The sequence below is a fragment of the Corvus hawaiiensis genome, chromosome 2 (assembly GCF_020740725.1).
Source record: "Corvus hawaiiensis isolate bCorHaw1 chromosome 2, bCorHaw1.pri.cur, whole genome shotgun sequence".
In the NCBI taxonomy this organism is placed as follows: Eukaryota; Metazoa; Chordata; class Aves; order Passeriformes; family Corvidae; genus Corvus; species Corvus hawaiiensis.
In genome coordinates this window covers 106,602,621-106,616,162 of record NC_063214.1, presented here as the reverse complement: position 1 = coordinate 106,616,162, position 13,542 = coordinate 106,602,621, and the positions used below count along the sequence as shown (strand labels likewise).

General features: G+C 39.6%; 1 protein-coding gene across 3 annotated transcripts in view; it reads right to left on the bottom strand.

The window, feature by feature from the left end:
- REPS2 (RALBP1 associated Eps domain containing 2) overlaps nucleotides 1–13,542 on the bottom strand; it is a 97,775-nt gene that overhangs the window by 22,998 nt on the left and 61,235 nt on the right. For all 3 annotated transcript variants that reach the window (XM_048287009.1, XM_048286998.1, XM_048286990.1), the window contains exons 12-13: nucleotides 13,203–13,245; nucleotides 10,170–10,306 (exon numbers count right to left, since the gene is read on the bottom strand). In XM_048287009.1, coding sequence (XP_048142966.1) covers nucleotides 10,170–10,306; nucleotides 13,203–13,245 — 180 coding nt within the window. The remainder of the gene's footprint in view (nucleotides 1–10,169; nucleotides 10,307–13,202; nucleotides 13,246–13,542) is intronic.

Here is a 13,542-nt window from a genome sequence, read left to right as displayed (position 1 = left end):
ATATTTTAAAAAGACCACAAAGACCATTAAGAGCCTTGTTATAGCTTAGCCATTTATATATTTTATACACCAAATCTAAAAATGTCTACATGGCTGAAAATATGAAGAAAAAAGATACTAACCATTACAGATAATTATGGCATGAGAGTAAAACTGTGTGTGAAAATATTGAGAACAGTCAAATTGACTATTTACAGCTCCAAAGAGACTTGTAATACACTGGGAGGTTCTTTCCATTGTCTGTTTCATCATCTCTTGTAAAATGAAACCTAATATTGCACACAATACCAAAGAGAGAGCTAGAACAACTAAAACAGAACTGAAGTTATGCAAGGAAGTCACTAACACACCTACAGGTGTTAGAGAGATTTGAAAAAACAGTCATCAGGATCCTTTCTCTTGCATTTCATTAGTTCTGTTTGTAAGACCATTGCAATAACAGCATGATGTGGTAAATACATTCTCCATCTCTCCCATGCAACTGATCTTTACAAAGGAAGAAACCTTCCTTTCCTTTAATCTGAGCTTCAGGTTATTACTTCATTTATCTGGGCACTGGCAGTGGTTTTGGCAGTTACAGCTTGTGACAATATTTGAAAACAACAATTCAGACACCACATGCTGGAAAAGCATCTCCTGAAGTTGGCGGACACACTGTGAAACTCCATGAGTCTTCTGGGATTTGGCCCACAAAATTCCAAAGGGAAAAGTAATTGTTCCATAAAATAGTCAAATGAAAAAAACCACACCACCACACAAAAAAAGCCACCACAAAATGCAGCTTTCAAAATGCAACATATATGAATCTAGCATTAAAGAAGTTACATGCTTACAACATGTGCATTTGACCCAGTTTCCTCTTTTTAATCCTAAAAATTCTAACTTAAGCTACTCATGAAATATTCATAGAATTCCTGCTGTTGCAGAAGATCTTTGGCCTGTTGTTAGAAGGAAATCATGCTTATGTGAGCACAATTACTAGCGAAAGTTAGCTGACTTCGGAGGACTCACAACAACTTATAAAAAAAACCCCCAGGCTTCAGCCTTCTCTAGTGTCCCTACCCTAAAAGAGGACAACATAAACAGATACCTGTAGGTTTTCATGTGCATTGGCAGGTGACTCTTACCATTCCAGAATACTCTCCTTCCTGGGAGTGCCCTGCACAGTTCGGCTCTTGCTGTTAGAGATGGCAGCACTACTTAGTCCTCAGAGCAAAACACAGGGGAAGGTCTGTTTCCAAAATAAAAGCAAGTACCCTGGTGCCGAGCAGCAAACAGACAAATAGACAAATGTCATGCTTCCACGTGCACGGCTCAGAGCTTGGATAAGTTGATGTCCCTGATCTTTGAAAAGAAGTCTTCACACCCTGCGCAGAAGCCCAGGGAGCTGGATGGGCCTTGCACAGGTCCTCTTGCTATTGAGCAACTTGCTGCACTCAAACCAGGCTGAGCCACAGAATCACGGAACAGTTTGGGCTGGAAGGGACCTTAAAGACCAGCGCAGTCCAACCCCCCCTGTCACGAGCAGGGACATCTTCCCCTAGACCAGATTGCTTAAAGCCCCATCATGGAAGGCAAATCCCACAGAGAGCAGTGTAGAAAGCCCATACAGGTACCAGTAAAACAGATTTAAGTATCCATATCACGTGTATTCCAGTAAATGACAGCCCTTTCATGCACTAGTTACTCCCACAAAGATAGGGTTTTCAGTTCAAAAATCATGGCTCTTTACTTAGCATGTTTACACTTTAAGACGGATTATCCACATGGGAACCTTCCAAGACCATTTTTCTGCCCTATTTTGGCAACCACAAAGGTCTGATAGTACTAACAAGACATCACAATAGATAAAAAAACAGGTTTTCCAATCTGAGGGTAGATTAATATTTTAAAACAAACACCAGGCTGCAATTGTACACTCTGAGAACTGGTTATGCCGTCTTATCTGACCACTCTGCCTCCAGCCTCCCTAGCAGACAACAACACTCAGCACTTAATCATTACTTGTGGTAGTGAAAAATAACAATCCTAGGAACCACTCAGATAGCTCTTTTACTTATTTGATGTAGGAAGAGGAGATGGAGGAAAAATAAATGTTGTAACAGCCCACACAAACCTATGGAAGTAGATCTTTAAGTCACTAGGCGCAGCAGCAGTGGAGGTTCACAAAACTAGGATGAGCAAGTCTGGGTGCGTGGGATTCTTCAGTGCAATATAAGAGCAAGGTGCTGTACTTCTCTTACCCAATGACAGTCACTTATGCTCTTGGTTTTCAGTACTGAAGAAAAAACTACCATAATACACTGAGCTTCTGGATGCCTGCTATTTTTGAAAATTAATAGTGAAACAGCAGCATACAAAACTACATTTCCTGAAATATTTCCATGTCAGATATTTAATATTAATTCCCTACATGTGGATGACGTCTTGGTTTTAGATGTCTATCACCTTAGCTTGAGTATCACCTCAGACAGGTTAAACTTTGGGTGGAAAAAATGTATACCCTCCTCCCCGTCTGAACTGAATACATACGTAAGCAGTGTCCTGAAAGAAGGGTGCTTTTCTTGGGTCAAGGGCCATTTTGTACCTTGCTGGCCAAGGTGAAACTAGATCTTGCCTCCCAAAGGGGACTGACCTCATCTCAAGTCAAAAGAGAGAGTCTGGCTGATGTATTTGGTATTTTTCAAGTGGATGCTACAGCACAGCTGGATCAAAGGAGAGGCTGGTTGCATGGTAGATTTCCATCAGTTTATGCTGCTTCCGAGTCTTGAGCTCCCAGATCAGGTTTAACAAAACACCAACCAATTAATTTTATCAGGAAGCAAAGGGAGTTAGATACTGCAATCAGTTCAAAATAGATAAGCTAACAGAATGAATTATTCTTCAGTTCCCCCAACTACCTAAGGCTTTGGTTCCTCAGGGAAGCCAGCATTTTCACCACTCTGACACTATTCCAGAGAGCTTTTTGAAACACTTTTCCTGCTTCTGTTGCCAAAGGCAGAGCACAGAAAAGTCCTGTGTCTAAGCTGGTTTCTGTTTACCTCCTTCTTACTAAACTTCTATTCTTGTTCAGTGAAATTGGTACTTGGTTATCCCCTAACACTGACACCATTCTTTGCACAACTTCATTTATATACATTCCTGACAGCAGCATTAGTAAGTGATTGTGAAATAACCATTTCTTAAGAGATTTGATTTATTAATTCTCACTACTACATCTAAAAAACAACAACAACAACAACAACAACAAACAAACAAAAAAAAAAAAAAAAAAAAAAAAAAAAAAACCCAAACCAAAAAAATTGTAAAGCTGTAGCCAGGAATATAAATTTAATAAAGGATTCTAGTAAGGTAGTTGTGAAATCCCTACTGATCCAGGGATCTGTTTCAATAATTCTTCCTAATGTCTCCTCGGAAGGTAACAGCATTGCAAAAAAACTGGTTTAGACTCCTGACATTAACTTTGTTACCAGGTTTGTAGAAATGCTGTAGAAAGCATTGCCAGTGGCAGAATGACCTCTCTTCCCACAGTTAGTTTTAGGAACCCACTCAGCAGGCAGTTTCATGTGTCACAGCAGATAATACACACACCTGATGTCACAGACACACAGTCATGCTACAGGTCTGTTTCATGTGCTCATCATACAGAACATCATTTGTACCTTAAGTGAGTGGAGAATTATCCACATACTTTCCAAGTAATTAGGAAGAGATTTAGTCAGACCTTAAGTAATTAATGTTTCTCTGCTATGAACTCACAGGTGTGACCATTTAGGACACTGTGTGCTAACGTATCTGATGGGTCACTTCCAAATCAAACAAGCAAAATATCACTAGAGGTTTTCTTACTATGTCTGTTTTTAATGTCCTATCCATGAACTTCAGCATGTGTTAAGAAAACCTGTAAAATAGATTTTTTTTTAAAACATCTATTTTCTGGTTTACATCACATATTCACAACATCTGTATTTTTACCTCCCTGTCCCTCATTTTCCTTAAACCATTGCATTTTCTAGTTCCTGTTTTCTCTACCCTCTCCTCTTCTGCATGTTTCTATTTGGGGACTGTTTCTCCCTCCTCCCTTCACCCTTAAACAAAACTACCCAAGATTTTGTTCTGTCTCACTTCACTTTTAGCTTCATTCTCCACCCACAGGGAGGCACAGTCCCTCCACCTACTTCCCACAGATCCATGTTACCAGAGCTTCTCCCCTCTGGAGATCTGGGTGGTAGTGGTGGAGGTTCCAGCACTGGCCACCTGTGACCACTTCCAACATGGACACACTTGGAACAGGCACGTGGGAGCCAGGACGAGCAGGGGGCTACCAGCCATCACCCCTCTGGTCCCACCTGTGGCTCACACACTTCTTGGGGACATCTGCATCTCCAGGGTCTTCCCCACAAGGGAGGCAGCTTGACCCCTGTTCCACATGAAACATAGCAGATCCTATCTTGTTTAACTTACAAAGCTGTTCCATGATGGATGAACATCTTTTTCACAGAACAGAGTAACCCACATGGGATCACAAAAAAGTTCAGTGGGGCTGGTAGTGCTAGTCAAGTACATTTCAACCTTCACAATTTTCTGTAGAAGAGTTTTTGGATGAAAATTTAATTTTTAACAACCTGCAACAGGATCAAAACAGACTGCAAATCATTCCTCAACTCCTGAAAGAGCTAAGATTAGATAAATGGGAAAATACAATTTTTTAAAAGTTCAATTTATTGACACAACTTGTAAAAAAACAGCTACACTTGAAAGGCTGATAAGATTTACCCCAGTAAAGTACTCTCTGGACTCAGCCCTTAGAGATATACATAAAAATCTAAAAATGCAAAAATAAGTTATCCCATCAGGTTCCTATCACTTAATAACTATTCATCCACTTATATCATTACTATTTTCTCCATCTTATTTAACCTTAATTGTGTTCCTGTCCAGTTGGGCAAAGAAGTAAGTTACACAGTTGTAAACACATAAATCCTTCATATAAAATTCTAAAAGGCTGAGAGGCACAAAACTCCTCCATTCAAATCAGAAGGAGGACATGAATATTTCATTCAGAGTAAGTTCAGTCATGAAATATATTCTGAAGGGGAACAAGACTAGAAAAAACCAGCAGTTCCAGTAACAGATCAGGGGCTGGGCTAGTCCCAAAAGAAAAAAAAATACTTTCTGATTTTAAAAAGTATTTTTTCAGCAATTATTTTAAAAATTTATTTCATAGCCTGAGAAAAATATGAATAGCAGCTCAATTTTGTGTTCCCTGTGCTCTATGCATAAGACATTTTTAATTTTATCACAACCCTTACAACCAGTAACTAACTTAACTCTACACTCCTCACGTGATGAAGCTTGCAATATTAGAGCTCTTGTACACCATGCAAGCAATAATTCAGGAAGTGGCATATTTGGTGAGGGTATTTGCCATTATCTCTTCTCTAAAATAAAGGTCCTTCAGAATTCTCAGCTTCCTAATTTAATGTTTAATGGTCTGATTAATAAACACAACACAGTAACATGCAAGACAGTACAGTATTACAGCATGAACAAAATCCCAAGAAAGTAGCTGAATTTTACTAAATCAAGACTAATGTAAGAGCAATGAGAGGAATGAGTCCTGAAAATTAACTACTTAATTAAATTCATCCTTAAAAAAAAGAACATAACTATTCTAAGTTTCCCCTTGTCACTTTGGCTTTCCAATAAAATTTTAGTTAAGAAATCTGCACTTATGGTAATACAAAAACATAACTGCACCACCCATTAAAAGCTTGTCTTTAGCAACTACATCTTTCAGACAGCTAACCTCAATGGGCACAGACATTTCCTAACAAATACAATTAAGCATAAAAGAATACAGAAGATAATACTACAGTAATCATGCTTATCTAGGTTAAGTTTTGCAGGTTTTTTTGCACTCAGTTTCACGTGCACAAAAGGGGAAGTCACTTCCATTTGGCTCACTAAGAGAAAAAGACAATCTAATTGGAAAGATATTCCTGAAAACAACTGGAAAAACAGTATTATGGTTACTGTTTGGACCTGTTTGTATCAAAACATCTATGACATCAGAGTAACAATCATTTTAATTCTCAAAATTTTCTTTCCTACACAATTATGAACTGTTTCATTTTACATGTAGACTTAAAAACATTCAGAAATACAACAAATTTGATTTAGGCAAATATGAAAAAACTAAGATATCTCAAAACACATTTAACTATTCACAAATCTCTACATTTGGCAAACAAAACCCACCAAGCCTGTAAGCTCAAGGAAAGGATGTGCTAATTGAATGAAGTAATGGAAGTTTGATGAAGTAAAGAAGTAATGACAAGTCTTCTTCAAAGTTATGAAAAAGAGGGTAAAATGTGATGCTGAACAGTCTTCCTTTAGCAGTAATGAAAATGGAGGGTGCAGAAAGACAGTTGTACTAATTCAGTCTTAATGATAAAAGTACCACTTTAAACTGCTTGGGAAACACATGTATGAAGGAATACAGAAGTGATGTGGAGACACACTTACATCACTGATGGGAATGCTGATGCACACCAGTAAAATCTGTTCCCTTGTTCCTTTCCTGTGAACAACAGATTTAGAACAAACAGGACGTTTTCTTATCTGGCAGCCATCACTACCCAGCAATGCTAAGTAGAGGTTACAGATCTGACTGTAGTCAGGAAAACATCATCTGTAACAGAAAATACTGCACTTGCAATAAAATGCTTGTTGTGTTTCCACCTGACCGAGTGTGGAACTTAACACCTCACATTTTACAAGGGAGAAAACCTCCAAAATACTAGCCCCTTGTTGCTGGCTGAAACCAGTGGCCCAGAAGCAGAGAATCCAGGTTACAGTGAGTGCTTCCTTAGGAGCCAATGTAAAAAATGGTGCCTGCATTCCACGCGTTCTTCACCACAGGGACAGCCACAGCAGGAGGTGAGTTTCAAAAGCAAATGAGTGCTGAAAACCTCCAGTCAAAAATTCATTTGTAAATAGTTATATGGCTGTTTTGTTCAATCTGCTTCCAGATAACACAAAACTACACTGTTCATAACAATTTTGTTGTTTCATCAAAGCAAATTCTCTTTTCCCAACAAGTATCCTTTGTTCAACAGAAGTGTTAATTAAAAGTAGTTATGTGACTCAGAAATGAAACTAAATGAGAAATAAAATGTATTTCAGGGGCAACTGTATAAACCTAACAACACTCAGACTGCTGTCACTGCCCAGAAGTGATTCTTTAACAACTGTCATGGGCAGCAAACAGAACTGAACAAAACATCAGAAGACAATGGATGCATTTTCAGGTTTTAATACTTAAACTGAGACTTGCCCCAGCCCCAGAGTCACCCCAAGGCAGACTCAAGCTTACTGCTGCTGTTGAGGCTAGAAGGTGGCTGGGGCTCTGCTGCAGGATCTCTGGACTCTGAGCTGCCCCAATTTTGGCCCCATCAATACCCAGGTCTTACTCTGGGAGCTGTTGTCTTGTATCTGACTAGAGACTAGGCTAGGGGAGAAATAAAGAAGTAAACTAGGTCATGTATGCATTTAAAGTGACATTTCTGTTTCTACTTAAAACCTGCTGTTGTCCTTCCAGGAATGCATAAACTCTAGCCAAGTATTTTCTTAATATGAACACAGGCCAAATACCAGAGATTACATATTCAACAAAAAGAAATACATTGAGAATTTAGCAGCACAGAATTTTTCTCAGATGCTAACATAAAGACTACATAAATAAAAACAAAATAGAAGAGATTTCTGTCTCTTAACAGAAATTCACTTGGATATTTCAGAAAGTGGCGCCTTTCTATAAGTTCCCATGCTTTTTTATGTTTTTCCTGGGTAACACTCATTACAGCATCCCAGAGGAGTGCAGCTATAAAGTATGAATGAAGGTGCCTTCTTCAAGTCCAGTTACCTTCCAATTCAACAATTTTAAAGCCCATTTCTGTGGCTAATGCATTGCTGGACATCCCAGCCATCACATATAAATATTCTGTGTGTACACTGGCCAGGAGAAAGGCATAATATGATGGTGACAAACATCATATAGCAGCAGTAAATGAATCACAAAAAATAAACAAAAAATCCCAGTGCCCACAACAGGGATTCGCCAGTCTATAACTGAATTTACTTGGAGAAAAGATATTTTTCTTTTTCTGCCCTTTAAAAAAGGAAATAAACAAAACAAATGCTTCAAAGCACAGATGGTTTTACAATTAAAGAAATGATACCTATACATCAACATGACCCATGTGGAACTGAAAACAAAACTCAATACTACTGAGCATTCCTTTGTGGGTCTGGAAGCAGATTATCCACCAATCTCCCCAAACTAAAATTATTTCTCAACTAGAATTAGTAGGACAAAAATTAATGTACCAAAATAGGATTATTCTAGTCATGCTGGATATACACAGAAGCATAGAATATCCTGAGTTGGAAGGGACCCACCAGGATCATCAAATCGAACTTCTGGCCCTGCACAGGACACCCCAACAGTCACATCATGTGCCTGAAAGTGTTGTCCAAATGCTTCTCAAACTCTGACTTGGTGCTGTGATCACTTCCCTGGGGGCCCTGTTCCAGTGCTCAACCACCCTCTGAGTGAAGAAAATTTTCCTGATATCCAACCTAAACCTCCCCTGACACAACTTCAGGCCATTCCCTTGGGTCCTGTCACTGTCACCACAGAGCAGAGATCAGTGCCTGCCCCTCCTCTTTCCCTCATGGGGAAGTTGTAGACCACAATGAGGCCTCTCCTCAGTCTCCTCTCCTCCAGGCTGAACAGACCCAGTGCCCTCAGCTGCTCCTTATATGGCTTCACCTCAAGGCTCTTTGTTGCCCTCCTTTGGACACTCTCTAATGGCTTAATGTCTTTTTTATATTGTGGTACCCAAAACTGCACAGTTTGCTAAGTTCCCCAAAAGAAACCACTTTGTGACTTTCAAAATGATCCATAGGAAAAGCAAAATGTTAATTTTCATTCACAGAATTTACATTCTTCTTTCATTTGTGTTCCAAGTGAAATTTAATCCAAGTTTATTTCCTTCCAGTTTCCTTCCAGTTACACTTGTTATCTGGATTCCAAGAAGACCTGCTGCAGTAGAAAATGTATACTTGGCTCTGTTTGGGGGTTTTATTTCGATGTATAACAAAATCAAAATTGGAGGCATCAAATCCCTCAACAGGAACAAAGATAAAGAATTACTCCTCTGTGTAAGGCAAAAAAAAAGTTTATTCCTATTGAGTTTCAGGGTGCAGCACACATAGCAGGGCTCTCGAATTCTCTCTGTTGTTTGCACAAAAAAAGGTCCATATAGCAAGAGGTAAAACTCTTTTCTACTCCAGGAACCACATTAGAGAGCCCAGTTAAACATTCCTTGACACAGTCAAACCTTGGCTTTCTTCTGAAGCATAAGCATGACCGTGTTTAAGCTAGTCCTTGAGTCATGATTGGTGTGCAGCATACAAACCTCTGATCTGGTTCAAGGACCCTGCTGAAGCACAGTCATGCTGGATGACTGCTGCCCTGAACAAACAGCTCCTCTTCCCACTTGAAGGCAAGAGGCACACTCGAAGGGTAACATGCTGAAAAGCCATTTTCTTTCAGTTCACCCCAGCTGCTATTCTACATTTTCTTTCTCTCCCCTCAATGTGCACCCGTGTCAAAAGAAATTACCCCTTGTTTTTACTCAGAGTGGCTTCTGATTGTTCCCACACATATGTTCGACTTTAACATCAAAAATGTTTGCTTTCTTTCTCCCAGTTTAAACATTAAGGGTTTTCTTCCTGTTTCTGAACTACAAAAACTAAATAGTAATAAAAATCAATTGTATTGCAGCTACTGATGAGAGTTGTCTAAACAGCCAGACTAGTTATAAACAGTCAGTGATGACAGACTACCATATGTTAAGCTTCCCATTACTGTGCCAGAAAACATTATAATCACCTTAATTATAGAAACACTGATTTTTCCCCTCAGTGGCAATGTAACACAAGCAAGTGCACAAGCAGAACTCCTGCTCTGCAGTGCATTACTGTCTGCAGCAAAGGCCAGCATATGCACATACTGCCAAGCATTTCTGCAAACAGATCAAACTGCCAAGCACACAGCTAACCTGAATGGTCTCAGAAGGAGCAGAGAAAGGAAACTTTACCTTGTGTGTTTTGCTGAAATATTTTGTTCAGATCCAAAGAGGAAGCTCTGGAATGTGATTTTTGTGGCCTTGGAGGTGGAGTAGGGGGCTCTTCTCCCTTTTTCATGGCATCTTCTATTGATGTGCTAGAGTAAGACCTAAGGTAAAGCACGTCAGGGAAAAGCAGAAAATATTTTATTTCAAAAATTAATTTTAAACAACTATAGTGAATAGTACCTAAAAATACACTGACCAGAACTCAGGTTCATGGTGGAAATTCCTTGCCCTAATGACTAAGAGTTCCCTCTTATAACAACACAGATTTTTTTGGCAACAGAAGGACCTAAGCATGTGGAGAAAGGAACGAGTCACGCTTACAGGGCTAGTATTTTTTTAAGGCTTTTAGTAACACAGCTTGAGGCCTTCTTATGTAACCTTGCCAGCAGGATAATTGTAGCAACTATTTTGAATAAACCAAAGTAGAATTCCCCACATACACCCCTTGGAGTTTCTGTTGCCTTTCCCAACTGCACGGGTAGTGTTTATACAGGTATAGATTCAACCTACCTCTTGCAAATTCACATTTCATAATTTGTAATATTCTCACTAGTAGAATAAATTTTTAACTATTAGAATAAATTTTCCATAGGAAATGGTCGCCAAATTCCACTAAATCCAGCAAAACAGTATGGCTCCAAAGTGACTGCAACTGGTCAAATACATGGCTCAGTACTTCCCACAGCACATTTATCCCAATGTGGTGCATTTGCTAAGAATTTTGATTTTGCTAAATACTGTCCAATATTTTTCAGCTGTTGTAGTTATCAGTTTAGAAAAACCAAGACCAAGCAAGACCAAGACTGTTCAAAACGAGCACAGACAACGTGAGATGTTACACTTAATAGAACACATTCTGCGTGCCAGGACAAGACCAAAAGCACATTTGAGTAGAACAGAAATAACTCCCACTAATGGCAAACGGATTTTTCTTTGCCAAACAGGTGCGTAATATCCAGTGCCAGCTGTCCAATTAAAAGTATATTGAGCAATATCTTATTACCCTCACTCTCCAGGTCCAAGTTTGTCCATTTATGAGCCACTTCACACAACCACTCACAAAAAGCTAATGGACGTTCTCTGTCTCCCTGCTTTATGTCACACAACTTCGCAAAACTCCTAGGTTTTTCCACTCCATTATGAATTCCATATAAAATCAACGTTTTTACTCCTTATAATCCAACATCTTTATTCAAATCTCATTCAAGATCTTCTTTAGGCAGAAGATCATCAAGACTTGGTATTCCTACTCCCCCAATTTTCTGATCTAGCCCCTCAACTTTTCTCCTACTCAGTCCTTCCTCTGCTTTTTCTAGAACTGCTCTTTTTTTCTTCATAAATAAACAAATTTCTAGCAAAACTTATGTATCTCCCCAGCTGGGGTTGTGTGTCATCAGCACAGATTTAATAATGCTATGCATATCATTTGGATTGTTACAATGAGATGCTACATCCTGTTTCCAAGTCAATAAATCACAGTGAGTAAACAGTACATGCACATACACGGCTTTCCCAGCAGTCACACTTGTTTGTCTTAAAGGAGCCCGAATCACTGGTTTACTCCATCCTCTTGCCCTAGTTCTGCTAGAGACAAGACTTCCTGATTTACTTCTTTCTCTAATAGAACTATCAGAGTCCTCCTCACCCTCTGAATCAGTTTTTAGGACCAGAGGAGGCACCAGCAATTCTACTTGTTCATTATCACCACCAATGAGATTTACTTTTAATACCACCAATTCTTTCACCATTTTGTTTTCTCATTACTGAATATATTCCAATTCGATTTTGAAGTCCATTAATACACATTTTTTCCTAATATGCCAATCATTCTTTAAAGAGAAAAATAAATCTCCCGATGGTATTTCATCCCATTTCCAACAAGCACAGCAGGCCTGAGTTCAAGGATGTGCTCAAGCACCTTTAGTCTCAACTTCTGCATTGAAGCAGTGACATACAGTCAGATGTGAGACAGCCACATGTGACACAGTAGTCACATTCAAGTGACTTTTTTTGAGCTTGTTTAAGCATTTGGTATTCTATGTATTTGTGCACATTTTTTGCATATTTGCAATTTAGTAACACAGCAAGAAAATATAAAACTCTGCAGAAACTAAAAAGCTTTGGCTAGCAGCAGAAAAACAGCACACAAGGCAGTTCAGCCTTCCCGAATATAGGTCCTAGGAACAGAGGACTTCAATCCTCAATCATCATGCTTACAGCTGATCCTCTCTTACTAGCAGGCTTTGACAAGCTTGTAAGCAGACAGCTTCTGATTATACTCTCATTACCCAAGCAAAAAAATCCCAAGCAGATTCCTCTAACTAGCACTAAAAATGAAAAGTTTAAGGTGAATTAAGAATATGGCTATACACCAGTAGGTGACAACCAACCCAAGATGTAATCTATTTATACACAGTATCTTCTGGCACAGGTTTCCCTTTCCTTTCGAACATCCGAATTCAGCAGGTGTCACTTCTAGCACACAACAGTCTGTAAGTCCTTCCATCACACACCAACCACCCATAGCCAAGCACATGCATGCCAACAAAAGGATTCACTCACCCACACCTGAGAGCTGAGCTACTGCTGCTGTTTCTGTGGGACTGTGCAGTGCCTCCCTCCATATGAAATCACCATGCAGGTTGCAAGAGCACGGAACCGCTGAGGATGTTCCCTGCAATGGGGTGGTCCCAGCTGTCCTGCCACAACACCCCTGGGGCTGGGCTGGAGGCAGTCACCACCCTGACAAGGCAGCAGGGCTGGGCAGACAGGCAAAACCTCCAGCACCTTATGACCAGAGATCATGGGGCCCTAGCACAGTATTTATGTAGGGTCTATAGCTTACAGATTCCTCCTGCTAAATCTGTCTGATCTGAGCTGTACTTCCAGCACAACACCAATTAAAAAAAAAAAAAAAATCCAACACCAGTTCTGACACCTTGTATCTAACACCAGAGGAACATATGCCTTTTCCTGAAATAGGAATGAAAGCAGTACCTGGATCGTGGTCTGGCTCTGAGTGCATTAGGTTCTTGAGCAGCTGGAACAGAAAAGAAAAAAGAACCGCTAAAACATCACATTTTAAATAAATGTCTTTAGCTTCGGAATCAGCATCCATTAAATGTGAGTGTTGCAAATGTGGATGCGAGAGTATGCTCATCTCACATAAGCAATGGGGATTGATTTTCACTTCTCCTTCCCCTTTGCTTTTGTAGTGTGTGAATGTCCCAAGAACTCAAAAGCCACCATGTAGTGAGAGCTTCACCTTTTTAATTTGGTTACCAGAACACAGGAAGAGCAATAGGTCTGGTAGCTCTGACCTGTAGTCATGGATGTA